Source organism: Colossoma macropomum, unplaced genomic scaffold (assembly GCF_904425465.1).
Source record: "Colossoma macropomum unplaced genomic scaffold, Colossoma_macropomum, whole genome shotgun sequence".
Classification (NCBI taxonomy): domain Eukaryota; kingdom Metazoa; phylum Chordata; class Actinopteri; order Characiformes; family Serrasalmidae; genus Colossoma; species Colossoma macropomum.
In genome coordinates, this window is record NW_023494798.1 from 35,733,401 (window position 1) to 35,755,816 (window position 22,416).

Here is a 22,416-nt window from a genome sequence, read left to right on the forward strand (position 1 = left end):
AACTTTAGACTCCAGATGTGACTTAGCTGATCGACTACATTGTGGTAGGAGAGGAAATTTTGAATTTTTGATTTTTCACTGAACTATCACTTTACCGCCCAGTCAGTGAAATTACATTCATGTCATTGGAATTCACATCGCTGAAGTCTGGAATGAATAAATTTCATGTCAACTTTGGTGAACTTTGATATGGAAATCCGTGACCAGTAGTGCTACTGCTTAGGCTGTGTTGAACTCTGAACGACTTTGAAGAGCAGCGTTAAAGCAAAACATTTCATCCCCACTGGCTATAAATAAACATATTAAAGAGAGACTGCTTGGTACACACTCAGTCAGAATTATATATTATTATGTTTACTTTTGTGTTGTTATTGTTTATGGTAGGTGAGTTATCAAGCATGCTAACTGCTAGGTTACACCTTAAAATAATAGGATACTGAAGGCACCTTTTTGGGGTTCCTCAGGTTGCCGCATTGGCGGAACCCTTTAGAGAGCTTCCATGAACCTTTTTAAAAAGGGCAGTTCTCTGAGAAACTTAGGAAAATTTACAAGGTTCCTTGAGGGACTGTTTTATCCAGCATGGTGGTCTTAGCTTCTTGGCTAAGTGACTATATGATTGTCTGGCAGGGGTGGCAACAAGTCTCAACTATTCACACTCAAGTCAAGAGTCAAGATAGTCGAGTCTCGATTCAAGTCCCGAGTCAGTGAAGGCGAGTCTCAAGTCAAGTCCCCAGTCAATAGTCCTAATCTTATAGTCCTAAACAAGTCAGTCTGCATTCTTCAGTTAATTTAAAGCCGTAACAGTACTGTAGCCTTTCAATGACAGCACATCAGTAGTGTATGGTTGTATTTTATATTATTATTATTTTTCTACCTTTTCAACTAAAATACAAAATGCTTGGTACACAGATAACCATGACAGGCATACTGATACACACAAACAGTAGTGTACTACATATGAAAAGAATTTTAAAAGTACTGCTGAACTTAATTAAAAAAACCTTTATATTTGAAGATAATTTTTGATGATCTTTGGGAATATTTGGGGCGCACAGGATTACAATAAAATATCTCAGCCAACTAAAAACAACCGCTAGTTTGAATTGAATTTAGACGACAACAGAAACCAAAATGACCGAGCTGAACAATGTTTACAGAAAAGACAGCAAAGATGGTGGGTGAGTTTATCATTTAGCAGAACACGAGCATTACTAGAAGGGAACCTGATGTTAAGCCAAACCCGGTGATCTCTGCACCTCACTGGCTCTTGATGTTCTGTATGATCTGTTGTTGCACTGATGTAATGGTCATGGGTATAAAGAGGATTACCACAGATTCACTCTTCTTCTCCGGAGGATCCATCCCTTCAAGCGCTGAGTGACTCACTCTCAGGTGGCTCCTCTTTTGACTTAGAACCTGCTTTAGTTCTGCATGGAGTTTCTCCTTCTGAACCTGAAACAAAGTTGTGAGATATCTAAATGTCTCTTGTCAACGTGCAGATTTTTTTTTGTACAAACCACAAGAACATTCTTCAAAACACGCAGAATTTTACTGAAATTACTGGTGTCTCACATGCAGCCATTATCTTTGACTTCAAATCTGTCAATAATAATCTTCAGATTGTTTGCCTGTAGCAGCTTTCAACTCTAGTCATGCATAGTTTGGTGTTTCCTGGCCTAAAACACCTCCTCCAACTAATCAACTCGTTAATAAGTGCTGCTAGAGGTGAGTCAGGTATGAGGCGGGGCAATCTAAAATATGCAGAACATGAGTTCTCCAGGTCCAGGGTTGGAAACCACTGGGCTATCTATTGTGATGATGCCATGAGTGCTTCTGTTGAATTGTTCTCTTGTACTATATTGCTGTACTCTATTGCTGGTACAGCCCAGATGAAGGTGGGTTCTCCTTTTGTGTTTTGGTTCCTCTCAGACGTTCCTCATCATGCTCTTATGGAGTTTTTCCTTTTGAGTCTGGGCTCCCTTCGGTGTTTTTTCTCATGATTTTAGTGTTTTTTTTTGGTTTCTCTCACTGTTTCCTCCTCATGCTCAGTATCAGGGAGTTGTTGGTGGTGCTCATATGTGAAGCTGCATCCACACTTCTGGATTAAAGCTGGTTGAAATTGAAATTACAGTTAAAATTGTAATTGGTACTCACAACTCTTTCGGGACTGTCCTGCTCGTCTGGAGAGATGCAGTGGTGCTGGCTGAGCTGAGGGGCAGAGGGAGGCCTGTTTGAGGGAGGGGACCTCTTTTTATCTTTTAACTGCTCAAAGACACACAAATGAAGAAACACAATACAAGATTAGACCAGTTCTGTCTCTGAAGATTACAAGCCAGTCTGTTTTGTTCCAGTTCATGAGCCGTCACATTTGCAGTCTTGCAGCCTTTATTTGTGCATCACTGTGGTGGTCACAGGGCTGTACGATGTCCTGTTTCTCCTTCTGGCAGGAACCACATGGATTCAGCGTTGTACTGTTACCCAATTTTTTAATGATACAAGTAACGGCCAATCAGAGTAGACTGGTTTGTTTACAACTGTTTGCAGAAGAAGATATTTCAGTGTAAACAAAGTGGTTTGATGTGAAATTCTACATTCTAGAGAAACTTAACAAGTCAGATGTCTGAACAGTTTAATGCTTCTAAAAGCTCCCTTGCAGGACGTTATTACATGTTATGAATATGCTGACATTGTTTTATGAAGGTTTACAAAGGTTTTGAAATTAAACAATTTTAAAACAGATTTTATTGTAGAGGGATACATGCAGGGTGTTAAATAGTCCCCAAAGAAAATGTATTATTTCAGATTTTCCACTACTTTCCATCATCAACATTCCATATAAACTCAGAAGACTCGTGTAGGTTCACTGGTGGTTCTGGATAGTAAATAAAATGTCTATATTTGTGTTGTAGTCATGGCGACCCCTGGTTCCTATCACCACCACTGTGAAGACATCTGAACCATTTCACACCAAACCACTCTGAATCACTCTGTGTACATCGTTTACACCTTAATCACTGAATTATGAGGAACATGTTGAAAAATCGGTGGAATTTCCATTTAGAATGTATTTCATTGTTATTGCATGTTGTTGCTGAGCAGCATAATGGTTTTCATATTTGGACCCTTGATACATAAAGTAAATTAGCTAAAAGAAACAGAATGACTGATAACACCTTCACCATTAACCACTACCACCTAACAGTACTGGGAACACAGTGCAAATCGACTGTTGAATGTTAAACACTACCATATTTGAATGTGAATGGGCACTTACAGCTGGACCTTTGGCCTGTGGATGACCATGACTGTCCTCCAATTCTCTCTCTGAGTCTGAAAACACAGCAGGTCATATAATCAATTATGGGCGTCAAATATGATCTAAAATAACAATATAAGTGGAAATAAAGAAAACAGTTATGTAAATAGTATTATCCATGGGTTCAAAGCCATAAGTAATTGGACATTTACATATATTTTATTGTTTTGTGCTCCATCACATTGGTTCAGCTTTTTATTTCAAAATACAACAACAGAAAATTCAGTTTCTTGGCCAGTTGTTAGTTCATGCAAGTCTAGAGTAGATTCTGGGTGTGTCATCTGATCTGAGTCAAAACATCACAAAGCAATTATGGAACTTTTCAGGGCAATCACCAGCTAAGCAATAATAAATAATAATAATAATAATAATAATAATACGTTTTATTTATGTAGCACACTTTCAGGACAGGATCAACTCAAGGCACTTTACAGGAAATTAACAAAATAAAATTAATTAATAAAAACACGTTTAAAAGAAAAGTCTTGAGATTCTTCTTAAAAGAGATAAAGATCCAGAGTTTCCTAGAAAATCAGGAAGCTCAATCCATAATCATGAACCCAATACTCTAATAACCTTGAGCGTGGAACTACCAGCAGATTTGAGGCTCCAGACCTCTGTGAAAGTGTAGCATGAATCTGAGGAAGTCAAAGATTCTGCAAATATATGGGAGCTTGTGCATGTCAACATTTTTATGCTAGAGGTAACATTTTTAAATTCATTCTCTCTCTAAAAGGAAACCACTGCAAAGACTCAGGAGTGCTGTGAGAAAATTTCAGGTCTTGGTTAAAATACATGTAGCACAAACAATATTTCACCTAATAAAGACAAGACTGAAAACCCCCAAAACAAACATTTTGTTCCTTGGTGCCCTAAAACAGGCGTGTCAAACTGGGACCTTCAGGGCCGAAGCATTTACACTCTGAAGTCAGTTCATGAAGGCGTTGCTAATTAGCTAATGAGCTAAATCAGCTGTGTTTAATGAGGCAGTGTGCTGAAGTCTGCAGTGTTTTTGCCAGCAAGGACCGGAGCCTGACACTGTGCCCTAAAATGAGGGACTATATTAAAAACAAACCATATACAGTTCATCCAGTTTGGATGTAAATACGCTCACATTAAGGCATTGTTTCATTCTATTAAGCTGCAGTGCCAGTGTGTGATCCATACTTTAATACAGTTGACTTTAAGGATGGTTTTGACTGCCAAAACATCCATCCATCCATCATCTAAACCGCTTATCCTTCTGGGTCGCGGTGGGGTGCTGGAGCCTATCCCAGCTGTCATTGGGCGGAAGGCAGGATACACCCTGGACAGGTCGCCAGTCCATCGCAGGGCAGACAGACAGACATACACATTCACACACACACTCACACCTAGGGGCAATTTAGTGTGTCCAATCAGCCTGACTGCATGTTTTTGGACTGTGGGAGGAAACCGGAGTACCCGGAGGAAACCCACGCAGACACGGGGAGAACAGGCAAACTCCACACAGAAAGGACCCTGGTCGCCTGGCCAGGAATCGAACCCAGGCCCTTCTTGCTGTGAGGCGACAGCGCTACCCACTGCGCCACCGTGCCGCCCCTGCCAAAACATTTCCAGATCAAATGGATACTGACCATGATGCTAATCAATACAGTTAATACAAAAGCTGGTTATAATCCATCTGCTACTGACTAATCTAACCCAATTTACCCTAATCTAACAAAGAACTCTGTCAATATAACCAATAATAGCTGCACAGAAATGAAAATGTCAGGCTTGTTGACTGATGCTGGACCACATGATTTAGCATGACTAGGATTGCAAACTACATTGCTTTACACTTTTCAAATTCTTTCCATGGCTTTTCTGACCCTTAGCACATCTCTGGCCTGTAAAATTTCTCAGCCACTCTGTGTATGTGTGTATATGCTGTGCTTTGGTCTGTGGCCTGACAAAGAATGCAGTGCCCCACCCTGCTGACCACCGTGGATCAGGTTGCTATCGAGCGTTCAGGGATTCTGATGGTGTTCCCTATCTGAGTGCTTCACATTCCTCATTAGTAGACACTATCAGGTGTCTCTCCCAGCCATATGAACTCATTACTAGCATTAACAGCCCTGTGGATCAGAGAGCTGTAATATTTAATGAGTTTCACACTGTGCAACCGGTTGCATTAGCCAAACTAGCCAAACACCAGGGAGGCTAATCAAACTCTCCAAACAGCAGGAGGAACAAACCAGAAAACCAGGGAAGCTGAAAAAAAGCTAATCACCAACACCAAAGCCGAACACCATGGATGCTAACTAAACACCAGGAAAGCTAACCAAACTAATCAAACACCAGGAAAGCTAACCAAACTAATCAAACCCCATTAAAGCTAACCAAACTAACCAAATCCCAGGGAAGCTAACCAAACTAATCAAACTCCATTAAAGCTAACCAAACTAACCAAATCCCAGGGAAGCTAACCAAACTAATCGAACTCCATTAAAGCTAACCAAACTAACCAAATCCCAGGGAAGCTAACCAAACTAATCGAACTCCATTAAAGCTAACCAAACTAACCAAATCCCAGGGAAGCTAACCAAACTAATCAAACACCAGGGAAGCTAACCAAACTAACCAAATCCCAGGGAAGCTAACCAAACTAATCAAACCCCAGGGAAGCTAACCAAACTAACCAAATCCCAGGGAAGCTAACCAAACTAATCAAACACCAGGGAAGCTAACCAAACTAATCAAACACCAGGGAAGCTAACCAAACTAACCAATTTCCAGGGAAGCTAACCAAACTGATCAAATCCCAGGGAAGCTAACCAAACTAATCAAACACTAGGGAAGCTAACCAAACTAATCAAACCCCATTAAAGCTAACCAAACTAACCAAATCCCAGGGAAGCTAACCAAACTAATCAAACCCCATTAAAGCTAACCAAACTAACCAAATCCCAGGGAAGCTAACCAAACTAATCAAACCCCAGGAAAGCAAACCAGACGAACCAAACACCAGGGAAACTAACCAAACTAGCCAAACACCAGGGAAACTAATCAAACTGGCCAAACAGCAGGAAGAACAAATCAGACACCAGAGAAACTAAATAAACTAGCTAAACACCAACACCAAAGCCAAACACCAGGGATGCTAACCAAACACCAGGAAAGCTAACTAAACTAGCCAAACACCAGGGAAGCTAATCAACCTATCCTAACAGCACAGCAAACAAACCAGACATCAAAGAAGCTAAACACCATCACCAAAGCCAAACAACAGAGAAGCTAACCAAACTAACCAAACACCAATGATGCTAATCAAACCAGCCTAACCCAAGGAAAGCTAACTAAACTAACTAAACACCAGGAAAGCTAACCAGACAAGGGATCTAGCCAGAGTAGGCAAACACCACCAAGCTGAAAAAAATACTAGAAACCATTAAAAGTTTCTGTTGGTTCCTGGTGGCGTTCAATAGTCAGTAATGGTATTTTGCATTTCCCTGATGGGTTTTATATCACAGTGTAAAGGATTCTAATGGTTTGACAGGTGTTCTGATTCCAGATGTGTTTGATGGTCTCCTAATGGGATCTAAAGATGTCCAACAGGAAACTAGCAGCCTCTAATGGTAACTATTAAGCCAATTCCCATTAGAAAGCAAAACCATCAGGTTTTAATCCCAAACGTTCTAATGTTTTTTTTAGCAGGGCCGGGAGACTAGCTAAATTATCTATAGAGCAGAGAAGCAAACTAAACTAGCCAAATAACAGGGAAGCTAATAAGTTCCCTACTGAAAAAAAACAGCTTGCACACTGGTCTGAGCTGGTTTGTGCAAGTTTATGAGGTCTAGCTGGTCACCCAACATGCTCATGCTGGTTGACCAGCATACCAGCGTATGCTGGTTTTGGTGGCGATAAGTATTTGCATTGCTGCTGTCCAGCATAACATCACACAACATTGTTGGACCAAAACCTCTCATCTCCAAAAAAAGTACAAGAAAAGGAAAAAACCTTACCTTTCAATGGAATTTAATGTAACAAGATTTTATTCTGCTTCATGTTGGACTATTTCTGTTTGTCCATGTGTCGTAATATGTTGGCAGAATCTAAAGAACAGCTGGTATTTTGAAACAGTAAAAGAAGAAAAACAGCCAAAATGGAGATGGTGCTATGCTGGTCTATACTGGTCTTTCTGGCAGGGTAACCACACAAGCCAAACATTAGGAAAACTAGCCAAAGCCAAACACCAGGGAAGCTAGCTAAATTATCCAGAGAGCGAAGAAGCTAATTAAACTAGCCGAACCAGGGAAGCTAGCCAAACTAATCAAAACAGAGAAACTAACCAAACTAGACAAACAACAGAAACACAGCACTAGCAGGTGTATTTCATCTTTGTGTGCTAGCAGATCTACTTCAGTCCCTCACTCTCATAAACTCAGAACTTACACATTAGTTTTACAGTAGACACTCAATAATGTACTGAATAATCAGTCTTAAGATTAATAACTGAATAATAGGCCTGAAGTTGATGGGGTTAAACCTCACAGTGGGGGACGGGAAACCTGCTACAAACACCATTCTGTGATAAAGACCTACTTCCCTGCTGAAAAAAGACCATCAGAGCCTTTGGGATTAAATCCTGATTTTAACCTGACCTGGTTGTCCATTCCCTGATAGTAAGAGGATATCAGCGTTGGCCCGCTGATGGCAAAGCTAGCGGTCCACTGGTGTTTGGCTCAGTGTTTTCTGGGCGGCCCACCGGTGTTTAAGCAGAGCATTAGACAAAATTCCTCTGATCATCTCTCATTTTCCACTCACAGTTCAGTTTTTTCCTTCCTTCCTTTCTTTATTTATACTTTGTAAATTAGTAAATAATTTTAATCCAGCTCAGCGTCAGTAACACTTTCTATAGAATCATTTTATATCAGGTCTAGTCATTATTTATTTCTCTCTCAGTTTTTTGTAATGTCTGTCTTAGTTTATTTTCCAGAATAAAAGTCTCTGTGCAGTCTCTGGAGATTAAAAACTAGCTAGATCTTGTATACAGGACAGTAATCTGGGTGGTCCGAGGGTGGATCAGCAGAGGCGAACAAGCAGTGGGGTGCCAGTTATTGAGCCAGTGGACCGATATATGCTGGCTGCCTGGGTTCTAATGGGAACTGGCTTAATGGTTACCATTTGAGACCACTAGATGCATGTGGAACTCCTTTCCATCCATTAGAGTCCTTGATACTGTCATATCAACTCATCAGGAAAACACTAAATACCATTAGTGACACCAGGAACCAGTGGATACCTTTACTGGTTTCTGATTTTATTCAGCAGGGTTTGCACTTTTTAATGAAACAGGCTGTGAATGTGACCAGTTCATTACTGTTTAAGGTACGTTCCCCTTCCTGTGCAGATGGACAGACTGTCCAAACAGTAACCGGGGAGAATTATCCGCTCTGAGATGATTTGGATCAGGCAGCATTTATAGCGTGTTTACAGAGGGTCGGTCAGTGGTGGCTGCGTGCATGACTGCACTCTAGAGTATCTGTGTGAGTGTTTAACTGTCTGACTGAAAGTGGCAGCTGCACTCATGTGATGCTGTAAGCAGTGGACAGTAGGAATGCTGGAGGTCAGAGCTGAGCCTAATATAGATACACACTGCCCTGACCCACATCTGCCTGCAAAGTACTCAGCCTTCCACCGTCCAGCCTTCCACCGTCCAGCCGGCGGGTGTGTCAGTGGGCCCACCTGACTGAATGCATGTTTTTCGTAATCTTAAATACATTCTGATCTAAAGGGTTCCTCTTAAATGCCACCATCCATTTATTTAGTTTCCAGTCAAAACTGCACTGCTATTAAGTAGGTTATTCATTTTTCAGGAGACTCACTTTCAGTTCCTCAAAGAATCTGCAGACACACCTCCAAAGTTCAGTCTTAGAAGCTGGTTGATCATTTTCTGAAGTAATCAAACACATTCAGTGGTGTTGAGGTCTGGACTCTGGGGTGGTCAGTCCATCGTTCAGCTTCTTTGTTTGATGTGTCCGTCTCCTTTTCTCAGTGAGGTTCTTCTACACATCCTTTCAGACCCACAGCGCTGAGTCGTCTTCTCACAGTGGAAGGATGGACAGAAACACCTGTGGATGTTTTCAGATCTGAAGCAGCTTGATTTTCTCCTCTCTCTCAGAGATGAAAGCTTTAAGTGCTGTTTATCTGATGGGGCAGTTTTGGGGTCGACCAGGTCTTCCAGGTGGTTGTTAGGAGACTCTTTTCCTCTGGAGCTTTGAACTCCTGTTTTTATGCAAGTGGATTGTCTTAAATATAATCTCCTCAGAAAGATCTCCTGAACAAATGAAGGACCTGTACTTAATGGCTGTTTGAGAGGAAAAGTGAAGAGTTTACATCTTTTGGGTAAAAACTGCACTACAGTTTCTCATTAAGTTTAAAGAACACATTAGTGGGCGGAGCACGGCTAGGCTAATTCCTCCAGCAGCACACTTGACTTAACTTAATGAATGATTAATTAAGCTGGTTTAACTTAACGAAAGATTAATTACCCTCATTTAACTTGTTGAAGGATTAATTAACCTGATTTCACTTAATAAAGGATTAATGAACCTAATTTAACTCAATGAATGATTAATGAACCAGATTTAACTTAATGATGAATTAATTAACCTGGTTTGACTAAATGAAGGTTAATTCACCTGATTTAACTTAATAAATGATTAATTAACTTGATTTAACTTAACAAAAGATTAATTAATGTGATGTAACTTAGTAAAGGATTAATTAACCTGACTTAACTTATTGAAGGATTAATGAACCTGATATGACAAAATGATCAATTAACCTGATTTATTGAAGGACTAATTAACTTGACTTAACTTTATGATGAATTAATGAACCTGGTTTGAGTAAATGAAGGTTAATTACCCTGATTTAACTTATTGAAGGATTAATTAACTTATTGAAGAATTAATTAACCTGATTTAACTTATTGAAGGATTAATTAACCTGATTTGACAAAATGATCAATTGACATGACTTACTGAAGGATTCATTACCCTAATTTAACTTACGTGTTAATTAACCTGATTAGCGTAATGATGGATTAATTAGCCTGATTTAACATTAATTAGCCTAACTAAGTATAAGATGGAACTACTAATAATACTGTTTGTTTGCTTTTATTTATAGTGTTCGGTAACTTACTCCATTACACTGATGTAAACATGATCACAACTAACTACACAGCAAAAATTAGCATGTAACACAAGCTTATAAGTGCCAACATCAAACATTACGAAATCAGTCAAAAGACAGTTAGCAGTGATGGTAACACAGCGCTGTTACACTCCTGAACAAAATCTGTCATCACGACTCATGACAGTATATGAAATCTGCTGTTACGTGTTTACAGCACAGTTTTATCAACATTATTTACAGTTCAGATAAATCAAAGTGTTACCTACACTGCAAAAATGGTATCTAAATATAGTGAATTTTATTACATAAGCTAATGAATTTGTTTATATTTCTCATTTCGGGTTTGTTGTAATCTTTTTATAAGATTATTTAATTTATTTTTATGTTAAAATTATTTAATTAGTGCAATAACAGATAATTGAGATTTATTGACTAGATTTAAGATAATTTCACTCGACAAGAACTTTTTTGCAGTGTGATAAACAAATGTTTATTTCCTAGACAGCTTTAAATACAGTCTTTACATTTAATTTTTAGGGTTGCACTTTCATATTATGAATAAAATCCATCCTGACGTGGCTGTTAACAAATCAATGTCATAATCAGCCATAACATTTACATACTTTTCTCAGGTGGCCTAATACTTTTGCACACTGCTGGACATTCAGCAGAACGAGCCCACGTCTGGCTCAGAGTAAAGGTCAGTGCTGTTGTTGTCAATTATCCATTTATGAGTGGACAATGAGGGAAAGGCTCTGCAGCATTACTGGAATTCCCTGAGAAGGTTTGAGTGCAGAGCCAGTCAGCTAACACAGTATTACTGCACACAACACATAACACAGCATTATCACTGCACACTCCACACATCACTGCACACATCACTGCACCACCACTGCTGTTATTACACACTCATATTTCTGTCTCTGCACTGACGACATGCAGCACATTCCTACGTGAATGTACATATGACTCACTGTGTGCTTGAGGAGTATAAACTAGAAAAAACGTGGTAACACTCTACTGTAGGGTTCTGTTCATAAGGCTACATGACACCTACATAAGCTTGTCATGACAACTGACATAACCCTACATAACTGATTAGAAATTCTTATACCAACAAGTGTCATTTGCTCTAAAGGCTACATTTGCCAAATGTAGCTAAAGCAGCTTTTATGACAGATGTTGCCCATTGGAAAGCATTTATAATCAGTTATGTAGGGTTGTGTCAGTTGTCATGATAAGCTTATGTAGGTGTCATGTAGCCTTATGAACAGAACCCTACGGTAAAGTGTTACCAATAACGCTATATTAAAAAAGGAAACTTCCAGCTGTTAATTAAATATTATTAAAATTTTTAGAATAATAGAATAGAGTACATATTATTAAACACACACACACATATATATATATATATATATATATATATATATATATATATATATATATATATTAGTATTTACTAATAATGCACAAATTTTGTCAACAAGAGACGTTACTAAAGAGTAGACAATTTACTGTAATTATCTATTTACATTAATTTTTTTGTCAGTTTGTTTGCCTCAAGATTTGATCTCCACTTTTGATACATTATGAACCCTGAATATGAAAGTAATTCTAACTTTATTCTTGATGTTTTTCAGCTTTCTCAGAATCTTCTACAGTTCTGTCCATCTTTCTAGACTCATCTACATTTCTAATCACATTTTTATATATAATATATATTTTTTATGCAGAGCATCAGACTCAGAAAGTTTGTACAGTTTGAACTTGGACAATAAGAGAATTCATTCATTCATTTATTCATAATTTTCACATAATTAAATACTGTACAGCTGTTTGTCGGCTGTGGTTGTGATGTTTTTAGATAGTTAGCGTTACTTTTTCCATCAGTTCTGCCCGGGGGGAAGTGACATCATGCCCCTGCCTCTCCCAGGGGTGCCCACAGGAAATGCCTGATTGTAAACAGGACACTGGGAGGGTTCTGCAGATTCAAGGAAACACTTAAACACTTTACACTGAAACTGAGGCAGAAACCATCCTTCAAACACCACGACACCTACAGATACACACACAGTGATGCAAGAGGCATATACAAACACACACACACACACACACACACACACACACACACACATATACACACACACACACACACACACACACACACATACACACACACACACACATATACACACACACACACACACACACACACACACACACACTCACACACACACACACACACACACACACACACACACACACACTCACACACACACACACACAGTCCAGAGACAATATGACATAATATGCCCTTATCTCCAAAAAAAGATGGTTCTTAAAGGGTTCTCAAGAAAGTGATTCTATGAACACATTTAAAGCAATGCATGCTTAAATGGTTCTTTGCTGGGTGAAATGGTTCTCCAGATTGATGGAGAGTGTGCTGTATATGGCTCTGCTGTTATTACAAGCTTGACATCATAACAATAGAAGAACACTTTTTGGTGCTATATAGAACCACTTGAAAAAGGTTCTACAGAGAACCACATAAAACATAAACAATACACTAGCAGTAGCACATTTAGCTTTGGGTTGATTTATGTGCATCGTGTCTGATAAAATAAAATAACAACAATGATAATAATAATAATAATAATCATAATAATAATAATAAAGATAATAATAATAATTTCTATCATTTTATTTTATTTATAAACACTGTGTTGTGGAACGGTATGAAGGTGTTACTATGAAGCATTCCTACACAGACTCACAATCTAACTGCAGAACATCAACAAATTACAAGCCTGACTCAAACTAGACCCACACACACACACACACACGTTTGTCTTACTCTACTTGTAAGGACTTCCACTGATTTTCATTGATTTCTGTAGTGCTGTAGCCAAGTAACACTACACCTACTGCTAAACATAACCCTGACCTTAGCCTCAATTTAAAGGCAATTAAATTTCTGCTGTTTTAGTTTTTCCACAAAAAGTTGAATTTGTGGTGACAACATCACATGTTCAAGTGAGGACCAGCAAAATGTCCTCACGTGTGCAAAACTGTTATTTTGTCATCAATGTGAGGACATGTGGTCCTCGCAGGGATAGCAAGACAAGCACACATACACAGCCACACATACACACACACCTTACGCCTCTATCAGCCAAAAGTTTTGACCCACCTGACTGAATGGATTCACTGAAGAATCTAAAAGACAGTTTGGATTTGGTCACTAATGCAGTTCCACAGCAGGTGTGTCCAGACTTTTGACTGTTACTGTATAAACAGCAGCTCTAACAGCCACATTCTGCAGCTCTAAAATCAGCACATGCACTCTGTTTATTCATATCGAGGCGTGTCGGCCTCCTCAGGAAACCTGATATTTATGTCCATGTTCACCTCCTGCATCAGTGCCTGACCACAGCATACGGTCATTCTGAGTAAAAAGCGCTGTGGTCATGCAGTCTGAAGCTGGAGTGATCCTGCTGTGTGCATTCAGAAGGAATCCTGCCGTATTTCACCACACTGCGCTATCTCAGCTATGGCATCCAAACTCAGCCTGACACTCAGGTCTTATGACCAGACGCAGCAGCTGCGCCGCTCCGTAAACCCAATATAGACAACACACACACACACACACACACACACACACACACACACACACACACAAATACACGCCCATGTACTCCAGAATCCAGGTCAGACACCTACAACTGTAATAACCAGCACTGAAATCTCAAGATGTTTGTGGCCCCCAGCAGTGCTTTATAGAGAATTTAGTAAATTCTGTACTATAATGTCATATAAATTCTTACTTTGTCAAGATATGAATATTCTAAATTATAATATTTTAACAATATTATTGTAAATATTTTATACTACAGTAATAAATTACATTTTCTATTACAATATTATAGCAAATATTTTCTAATAGAAAATAATTTTTCTACTACAACACAAAAAAAAATGTAAAAATATTCTACTGCAAGATTCGAGTGAATTTTATACTACAATATTATAAATATTTGCTTTTCTTCCTCTTTCTAAAGATGTATATAAAGTACATTTTAGCTACTTTATGTGGTTCATCATCAGAACTTATGGATTAGTTTCATAATAAATACCAAATAATTCATAGCAGATACTGAATAATCTATAGTGGATACTGAATAATTCATAGTAGTTACTAAACATTACAGTAAATATTTTCTACTGCAGTAATAAAGTACATTTTCCACTACAATATTGTAGCAAATATTTTCTACTAGAATAATTATGTAAATTTTTCTACTACAAAACTAAAAAAATAGCAAATATTTTCTACTACAAGATTAAAGTGAAATTTATTCTACAATATCATTGATGTTTACCTTTTTTCACTTTTTTCAAAATGTAAATATAGTAACTTTTAGTCACTTTATGTGGGTCCACACTTCAGTTCCTCACTGTCATAACTACAGAACTTACATATCAGCTGCATTGTAGATACCAAATAATTCATAGTGGATACTAAATAATTTATAGTAACAACAACAACAACATTTACTTGTATAGCACTTTTTATAACTAGTGTTGTCTCAAAGCAGCTTTACAGAAAAGCAGTTTATGGAAGGAAATCTTGAGTAGATCTGAAGATTTCATAGCAGCTAATGAATAATTTATAGTAGTTAATGAATATTTCATAGTAGACAATGAATAATAAAAGTTACTGTCCTAAGTCTAATAACTGTCCAATAATCCTGGAGGTTAAAGGGTTAAATGTTGGTCCATCTCAGCCCCGTTTGGAGCAGCTGTCAAACACAGAAACGCACATTTTCGTCCAGTCAAAGCTGAGAGAGAACGGAGCTCCACGTGGAATCAGTGGAAAAGAGAAAACCACCTCATACCTACCTGAATCAGCACTTTCTCCTGCAGCTGAAACGAAGCCGTCTCAGTCAAATCCTCATTGACACTCAGTCTCGCTCTCTGCCCTCTGCTGTCAGCCAGCCACTCTCTGACTGAGCCAGCACTGTTAGGCTAACCTAGTCCAGCCTAACGGCCTTCTCTGAGGGGAGGTGGTCAGAAAACCAATTGGACAGACGTCTGTGGGATGCCCCATGTAGGGAGGGAGGAAGATGGGGTGGGGTTGGGGCAGAAATTTGACTTGGACTTGGTCTTGTCAAATAGTGGCCTCTATTACTGAGACACAAACATTGCTAGCGTGACACAAACAAGGCTCACTCTCAGCTAACCCGGCATTGCTGGAATTCCCAACGGAGTGCACCAAACAATCGGAAAACAGCCCAAACGCAGCCCAAGTGAAGCTGTCAGGAGCTATTTTTAGCCCCTGGAGACCAAAAATAAAAATAAAGCCAGCTCCAATGATTAGTGTAGCCAGCGTGTTCTGGGCCAGGCAGCTGCTGCTGTTTTTGAGGCTCAACGCCTGAATGTTTTTGCTGAACACTGGCAAAGAGCATACACCCTGATCCGTCTGGGGCTAGGGTGTGTTCTATCAGGTTCTGTAGGCACAGAGCCCGTGCTGAAACAGGACACTGGGGTGGTGCCTGGGCAGCCCTAATGGGAAAGGGCCAAAGGCACCGCATGACATGCATGCTCTGACTCCTGCGGCTGCCAGCGGCTTGGCCGCGTGCTTTGTTGAAACTCTGTCATTGTTAGAGATATAAAAGTTGGATTTAGTTTGGCGCGTAGGGTGAAGTAAGCAGGTCTGCTTGGCATAAAGCAATAATGCGTCCTGTCTGTCCAGTGACGACTACGTCAGGAGGATAAAATGCCAAACCTCTGAGCACAGGAGGACCAGGGGTCACATGACAGCTACACTGGCAACAAGTCACATGACCCCTGTTTAACAGAAACCTCACTTCAAGTGATAGTTTGAGTCAAATGAACAGTTTTCTCCTCCTTATGGCAAATGCAGTCGATCAGCCAAGACAAGTTTGCCTCTTTTGTTTTAGGTCTAGAGCTATGAGGCTAATGTCCCTGCTGAAAAAAGACCATTATAACCATTAGGATTAAAACCTGATGGTTTTCCTTTCTGGGAATTGGGAATGAAAATTGTCTTAATGGTTAGCATTAGAGACCACTATTTTCCTGTAGGACACCTTCAGATCCCATGATAAACCAACAAAACCTGGTATCTCCAGTTTTGACATTTTTTGGTTTTTGACATAATTTGAAAATACCTGTTGTCCTTTACATTGTGTGTAAATTTCATGATGAATGGACCAAAAGAAACGGCACAAAATGACCTGGAAAAAAGTCTGGTTCCATTGACTTACATTAAAAGTAAAGTATGTTTTTTGCTTCTCCTGTAATATTACCATTTTGGAGATATGAAGTTTTGTTCCAACAGCAGTAAAATGCATCTGGAATCAGTTTCAGAACACCTGTTAAACCATTAGAGCCCTTTACACTAAATCCATCAGAAAAACAGAAAATACCACTAGTGGCTACTGGACACCACCATGAACCAATAGAAATGTTTAATGGTTTCTATGTGGTATACTTGGGGGCAGTTGAGGTCGAAGTCGAAGTCGCTGGTTCGATCCCCTGAGCCGACAGTACGTGACTGAAGTGCCCTTGATCAAGGCACCTAACCCCCAACTGCTCCCCGGGCGCCGTGGATAGGGCTGCCCACCGCTCCGGGCAAGTGTGCTCACTGCCCCAATAGTGTGTGTGTTCACTAGTCTATGTGATGTTTCACTGCACAGATGGGTTAAATGGGCAGGTGAAATTTGCCCGTTGTGGGATTAATAAGGGTCACTTAATTATTTTTTTCAGCAGGAGTAGTTAATGAGTAACAAAACATATATCACACCAATTAGCATTAGCTGTTGATATGTTAAGCTCTCAAACAGACTTGTAAGTGGACAAAACCCAGGCTTCAAGATGGCCAAGCTAATGTACATCTTTCCATGTTTATAACTAAAAGTGTGTCAGAAACCACATAATATTATTAGGTAATATTAGTAATAATATTAATAATTAATAATATTAGTCTATTAGAGATACTGAACAACTCCACACGCTTTGAGGCATTGATTTAGGCATGTAGTTAGCACCATGCTAACTGGTGGGGTATAAGCTTCCATTAATAGTTAGCTAGCCTAGCTCCAGTGCCGAAACTAAGAACCTAAACTTCAGACAGCAAACATGTCTTGGCTGATCAAATGTATTGAGGTAAAGTGGAGGGCTGTGCTAAGATGAGCTGTTGCTAAACTACCACTTTAAAGGCACCCCAAGACAAAATAGTGCCCTGCTGAAAAAAAAGACCATTAGGCTTAATGGTTCCTTTAGACACCACTAGTTTCCTGTAGAATTCAGATCTCAATTGGAGACCATCAAATGCTCCTATCAAACCAGAGTCCTTCACGCTGTGATATCAACCAGAACACCATTAATGACTGTGGGCCACCACCAGGAACAGAAAATGGATTCTATGTTTTTTTCAGGGTGGATTTATATTTATAAGCTTAATCCTAAAACCTGACATATTCAACATTTACAGTCCACATCATTCTGAGAGCTGATGATTAGCGGAGTTGCGGCCAGGCTAATACACTGAGTGCGGTTACATGCACTCAGTAATCCAATCATAATCAGATTTCTGCAGTTATCTGATTATTCAAATGGTCATGAAAACACCGTACTGTGATCTAGAAAACTGATTAAGAAATCTGATAAAGAGGCTGGATTTGAGCTCAGTAATCTGATTTCTCAGTGCATGTAAACTCTTACTCTGATTTCTTTCGGATTTCTCAGTCTGAGCATGTGTGAAAACAGATGGCAGGACTGGAAATAAGCGAGCAGCGTTGCAGCGAGACGGAGCAAAACACTGTTGGAGCGGCGCTGAAACCAAATACTTAAATTTAAATATTCTTCATCTTCTAGATGATGTATGTTGATATTTTCAGATAAAGTGACGCAATGTTTTAAAAAAAAGCTGTGACTTGAAGTTTAAATTTTCTTCTGTGAGTTTATTGGCTGGTTGCAAAGCAGAAATCTGATTACTGTCTGACTTGTGTAGACCTGGAGTTTCCCCTTTATCTGATTACTCAAGGGCATGAAAATGTGTTGATTGAATCGGGTTACTGACAAAATCTGATTTTCTGCAGTTATTGGATTATTAAGTGCCTGTAAACACACACACTATAAAAACCTGAAGTCAGGTCAACTTGAAATTTTAAGTTACGGCTTATTTTAAACTGAGTTTAGTTTAACCCCTTAAATGACCAGGACCCAAAGTTTTACTACACACTTCTATAACCTGATAACTCGGTTTGCATTGAAGTCCCTGTAGGTACTGAATTATAAGCCTTAGTATGTATAAGCCTGGGATTTTAGAGAGTTAAAAGTTTTCCTAACTTACATTTTAGCACTGCATTAAGTTGGGTCTACAAATCACAGCTGAGCTTACTCAAAAGAAAAATAAATAAAAGAAGTAAATAAAGAAATGATTGAATGATTGAATGAATAACAGTGAATGTGCAGCTTTCTTATCAGTTAAAACAGCTTTATATTGGGGCGAATTTTACTCAATTAATTCCCCCAACTTAATCACTGCCAATTCCCTGCCACAGGCTAAAACTCCATCACACATTGCCCCCCACCCACATGGATAAAGATTCCCTCCAGGATTTGAACTCATGATTGCGATACTATTTTTGTTTTGTTTTCTAAAGAACGTTTTGACTGAACTAAGTTGAAATAGTGTAAAAGCTTAATTAAAAATAAGGCTGACCTGACTTTTACATTTTCGGTGTACAATATAAAAAAAACCTTCTGTGCTGTAAATCAGGTGTTATCTGCCTCCCGCTATCAGAGAGATAAACAAATATCACTGTATCTCTCTTTAGCAACGTTTCCTGGAAATACGTCCCAGAACAAACCACATAAACACTCTCTGATAGTAAACCACACGCATGTCCGACTGCACCAACAGAACAATGCTGACATCCTCCCTCTTCACCTTCACCCCTCCATCTCATGTTATTTACAGAAGCAGCAGACGGGTCAGGAAGCTGCCCGCGGACGGAGGGAGGGTCAGTGCGGTCAAAAAGACAGAATGAAGCCCCTCAGCTTCAGGTGAGAGACACAAACCAATTCATACTGACAAAGATTTACAGTTTCCCTCAAATGCAGTCGGTCAGCCAAGACACGCTTGATGCTTCTTTAAATCTACACACTAGTTCAACACACAAAGATGGTTCTTCAAAGGTTGCTTAGTAAAGAAAATGGTTCTAGATACAACCACGAACACTCAAAGATCACCTTGCATGATTAAAAGTTTATTTGCATTATGAAATGGTTCTTCATGTTGATGGATAATGAACTATAGATGCTTCTATATAGAACCTTTCTTGAAAAGGGTTCTGTATAGCACCAAAAGGGCTCTTCTATTGTTACAGGCTTGACATCGTAACAACAGAATGCTTTTTGGTGCTATATAGAACCCTTTTCAAGAATGTTCTATATAGAACCATGTACAGCACATTCTCCATCAATCTGAAGAACCATTTAATGATGCAAAGAACCCTTTAGTTTTCTCTTCTTGTTCGTGGTTCTATACAGAACCATTTTCTTTACTAAAGAACCCTTAAAGAATCATTGTTTTTAAGAGTGTAGCACTCCGAGCTACAAGGCTAATGGAGCCAGGGGTGTGACTAGAACTTTTAGAATGGGGTGGTCAGATTCTATAAGACTCAATTAAATTAAAAAATTAAATTAAAAAATGTATTAAAATGAGAAAAAGTGACGATCTTTCTTCTCTGTGCGTAACTAAAACTGTCTGTCATTTTCACATGAATATAATATTACATCAATACAGCTGTTGCTGAAAGTAAACTGAAAGGCAAAACTGTGTTGATGTAACATTTCGCTGCTGTCGGAACCTCATATCTCAATTTTTGTCGTTTTTCAGTTTTTGACATAATCTGAAAATGCCTGTTGTTCTTTACATTGTGTGTAAATTCATGATGAATGGACCAAAAGAAACGGCACGAAATGACTTGGAAAAAATTCTGGTTCCATTGACTTACATTAAAAGTGAAGTGTGTTTTTTCCTTCTCCTGTAAAGTTCTCATTTTGGAGATACATGGGTTTGTTCCGACAACAGCGATATATTAGGTCAATGCATTTTTTTCATGGCACAACATTAAAAACATTTCATAAAGACAGGCCATAGCAGTTATTCATTTAGGCTGCATTCACTGCAGGTTATGCAGTCTAATGATTAAAAAGCTCAGTGCTGTATAAAGAAACCAACAGTGTGCATGTATTCAGCTGTAGAAAGTGAGTTAGCGTGATAAATAATCATAGGTGACTGATTTCTGATAGTTAACTCATCTCCCCATCAAATAGCCCAATTCATAACATGGCTCACAGAGCAGCACTGCTGAAGGACCCAGCGCACAATCACTCCACTGTTTGCTCTGCAAATTAGCCAGTCACAGCAAGATGCTGTTAAATGATTGGTAGCTACTCCAATGGCAGATTTTCACCATTAAGCATAATTATTGCTTTTTTTTTGATGATGGCCGGCTGATAATAGTTGACTGTCACTATTTGGAGTGGCCAGAAGGGGTAGCCGTGCTTCATGTTAGGACGGCACTGGCCACCCTTGGCCACCCCTTGGCTACGCCTCTGAATGTAGCTAGCAAGTAGTGGAAGCATACACCGATCAGGCATAACATTCTGACCACCTCCTTGTTTCTACGCTCATTGTCCATTTTATCAGCTCCACTTACTATATAGGTGCACTTTGTAGTTCTACAGTTACAGACTGTAGTCCATCTGTTTCTCTGATACTTTGTTAGCCCCCTTTTACCCTGTTCTTCAGTGGTCAGGACCCCCATGGACCCTCACAGAGCAGGTACTATTTGGGTGGTGGATCATTCTCAGCACTGTAGTAACACTGATGTGGTGGTGGTGTGTTAGTGTGTGTGTTGTGCTGGTGCGAGTGGATCAGACACAGCAGTGCTGCCATGTCATGGCAGATGTCATAAGCTCATGTCTAGTCATATAACAGTGCCATGCTACCATTATCGCTAACTGTAATGACCGTAGTCGTAATGTTTGATATCATGACAGCTAACTAGATCAAACATTAGCTAACTTAGCAACTGCTAGCATGTGTCTGTTATGACAGCATATGACATCTGCTACGACATGTTTGTTCTGCAGCAGAGTTCAAGTAAAGTGTTACTGATATCTGTATGTCAGTGTTAGAAACTACATTTCAATACTACTTTCAATTCTCTTTCAGTCATCAGATTCATCCCCTTGGGGAAGGAGCCAAAGCACAACCCAAGCTACAGAATGTTCATCTGCACGTTGCGTGCAGTTACACATTTACACCAGAGAGGTCTCCAAATCCCCAAATCCTACATAGTGCAGCTTTAGCAACTCCACACAGTTTGATGATTTAGGTACATTCTTGGGGGAATTTGAGCCAAACTATCGCTTTAATTTAGTCAACCCAGACAGCAAAGGAAGTGGATTTCTTTTATCAGATTGTATTGTAGTAGTGGCCTCCATGCTCCAACAGTAGCACGACAACATACCTCAAACTGACTCAGCGGAGTCCCTAAATGTAGTACACTGGAACCCAAACACTATAAACCTCAACACAAGGTTTTGTTTTGACAGCAGCAAGATAACATACTTTTCTTTTAGTGTAAGTCAAAGGAACCAGAATTTTTTCCAAGTAATCTTGGAAAATTTCTTTTGGTTCATTCATCATGAAATTTACACACATTGTAAAGAACAACAGGCAACTGAAAAATGACAAAAATGGAGATACAAGGTTTTCTTCTGACAGCAGCGATACACAATTTTTCAGTTTTTGCATAATCTGAAAATGCCTGTTACCCTTTACATTGTGTGTACATGGGAAATGGTAAAAATATTACTTGGAAAAATTCTGGTTC

At 39.2% G+C, this 22,416-nt stretch overlaps 1 protein-coding gene across 1 annotated transcript in view; it reads right to left on the reverse strand.

Annotated features, from left to right (window-relative positions):
- prx (periaxin) overlaps nt 1-22,416 on the reverse strand; it is a 40,670-nt gene that overhangs the window by 13,594 nt on the left and 4,660 nt on the right. The window contains 3 exon segments of the mRNA XM_036584809.1: nt 1,330-1,452; nt 2,155-2,262; nt 3,275-3,330. Of these exon segments, the coding sequence (XP_036440702.1) occupies nt 1,330-1,452; nt 2,155-2,262; nt 3,275-3,330 (287 nt within the window).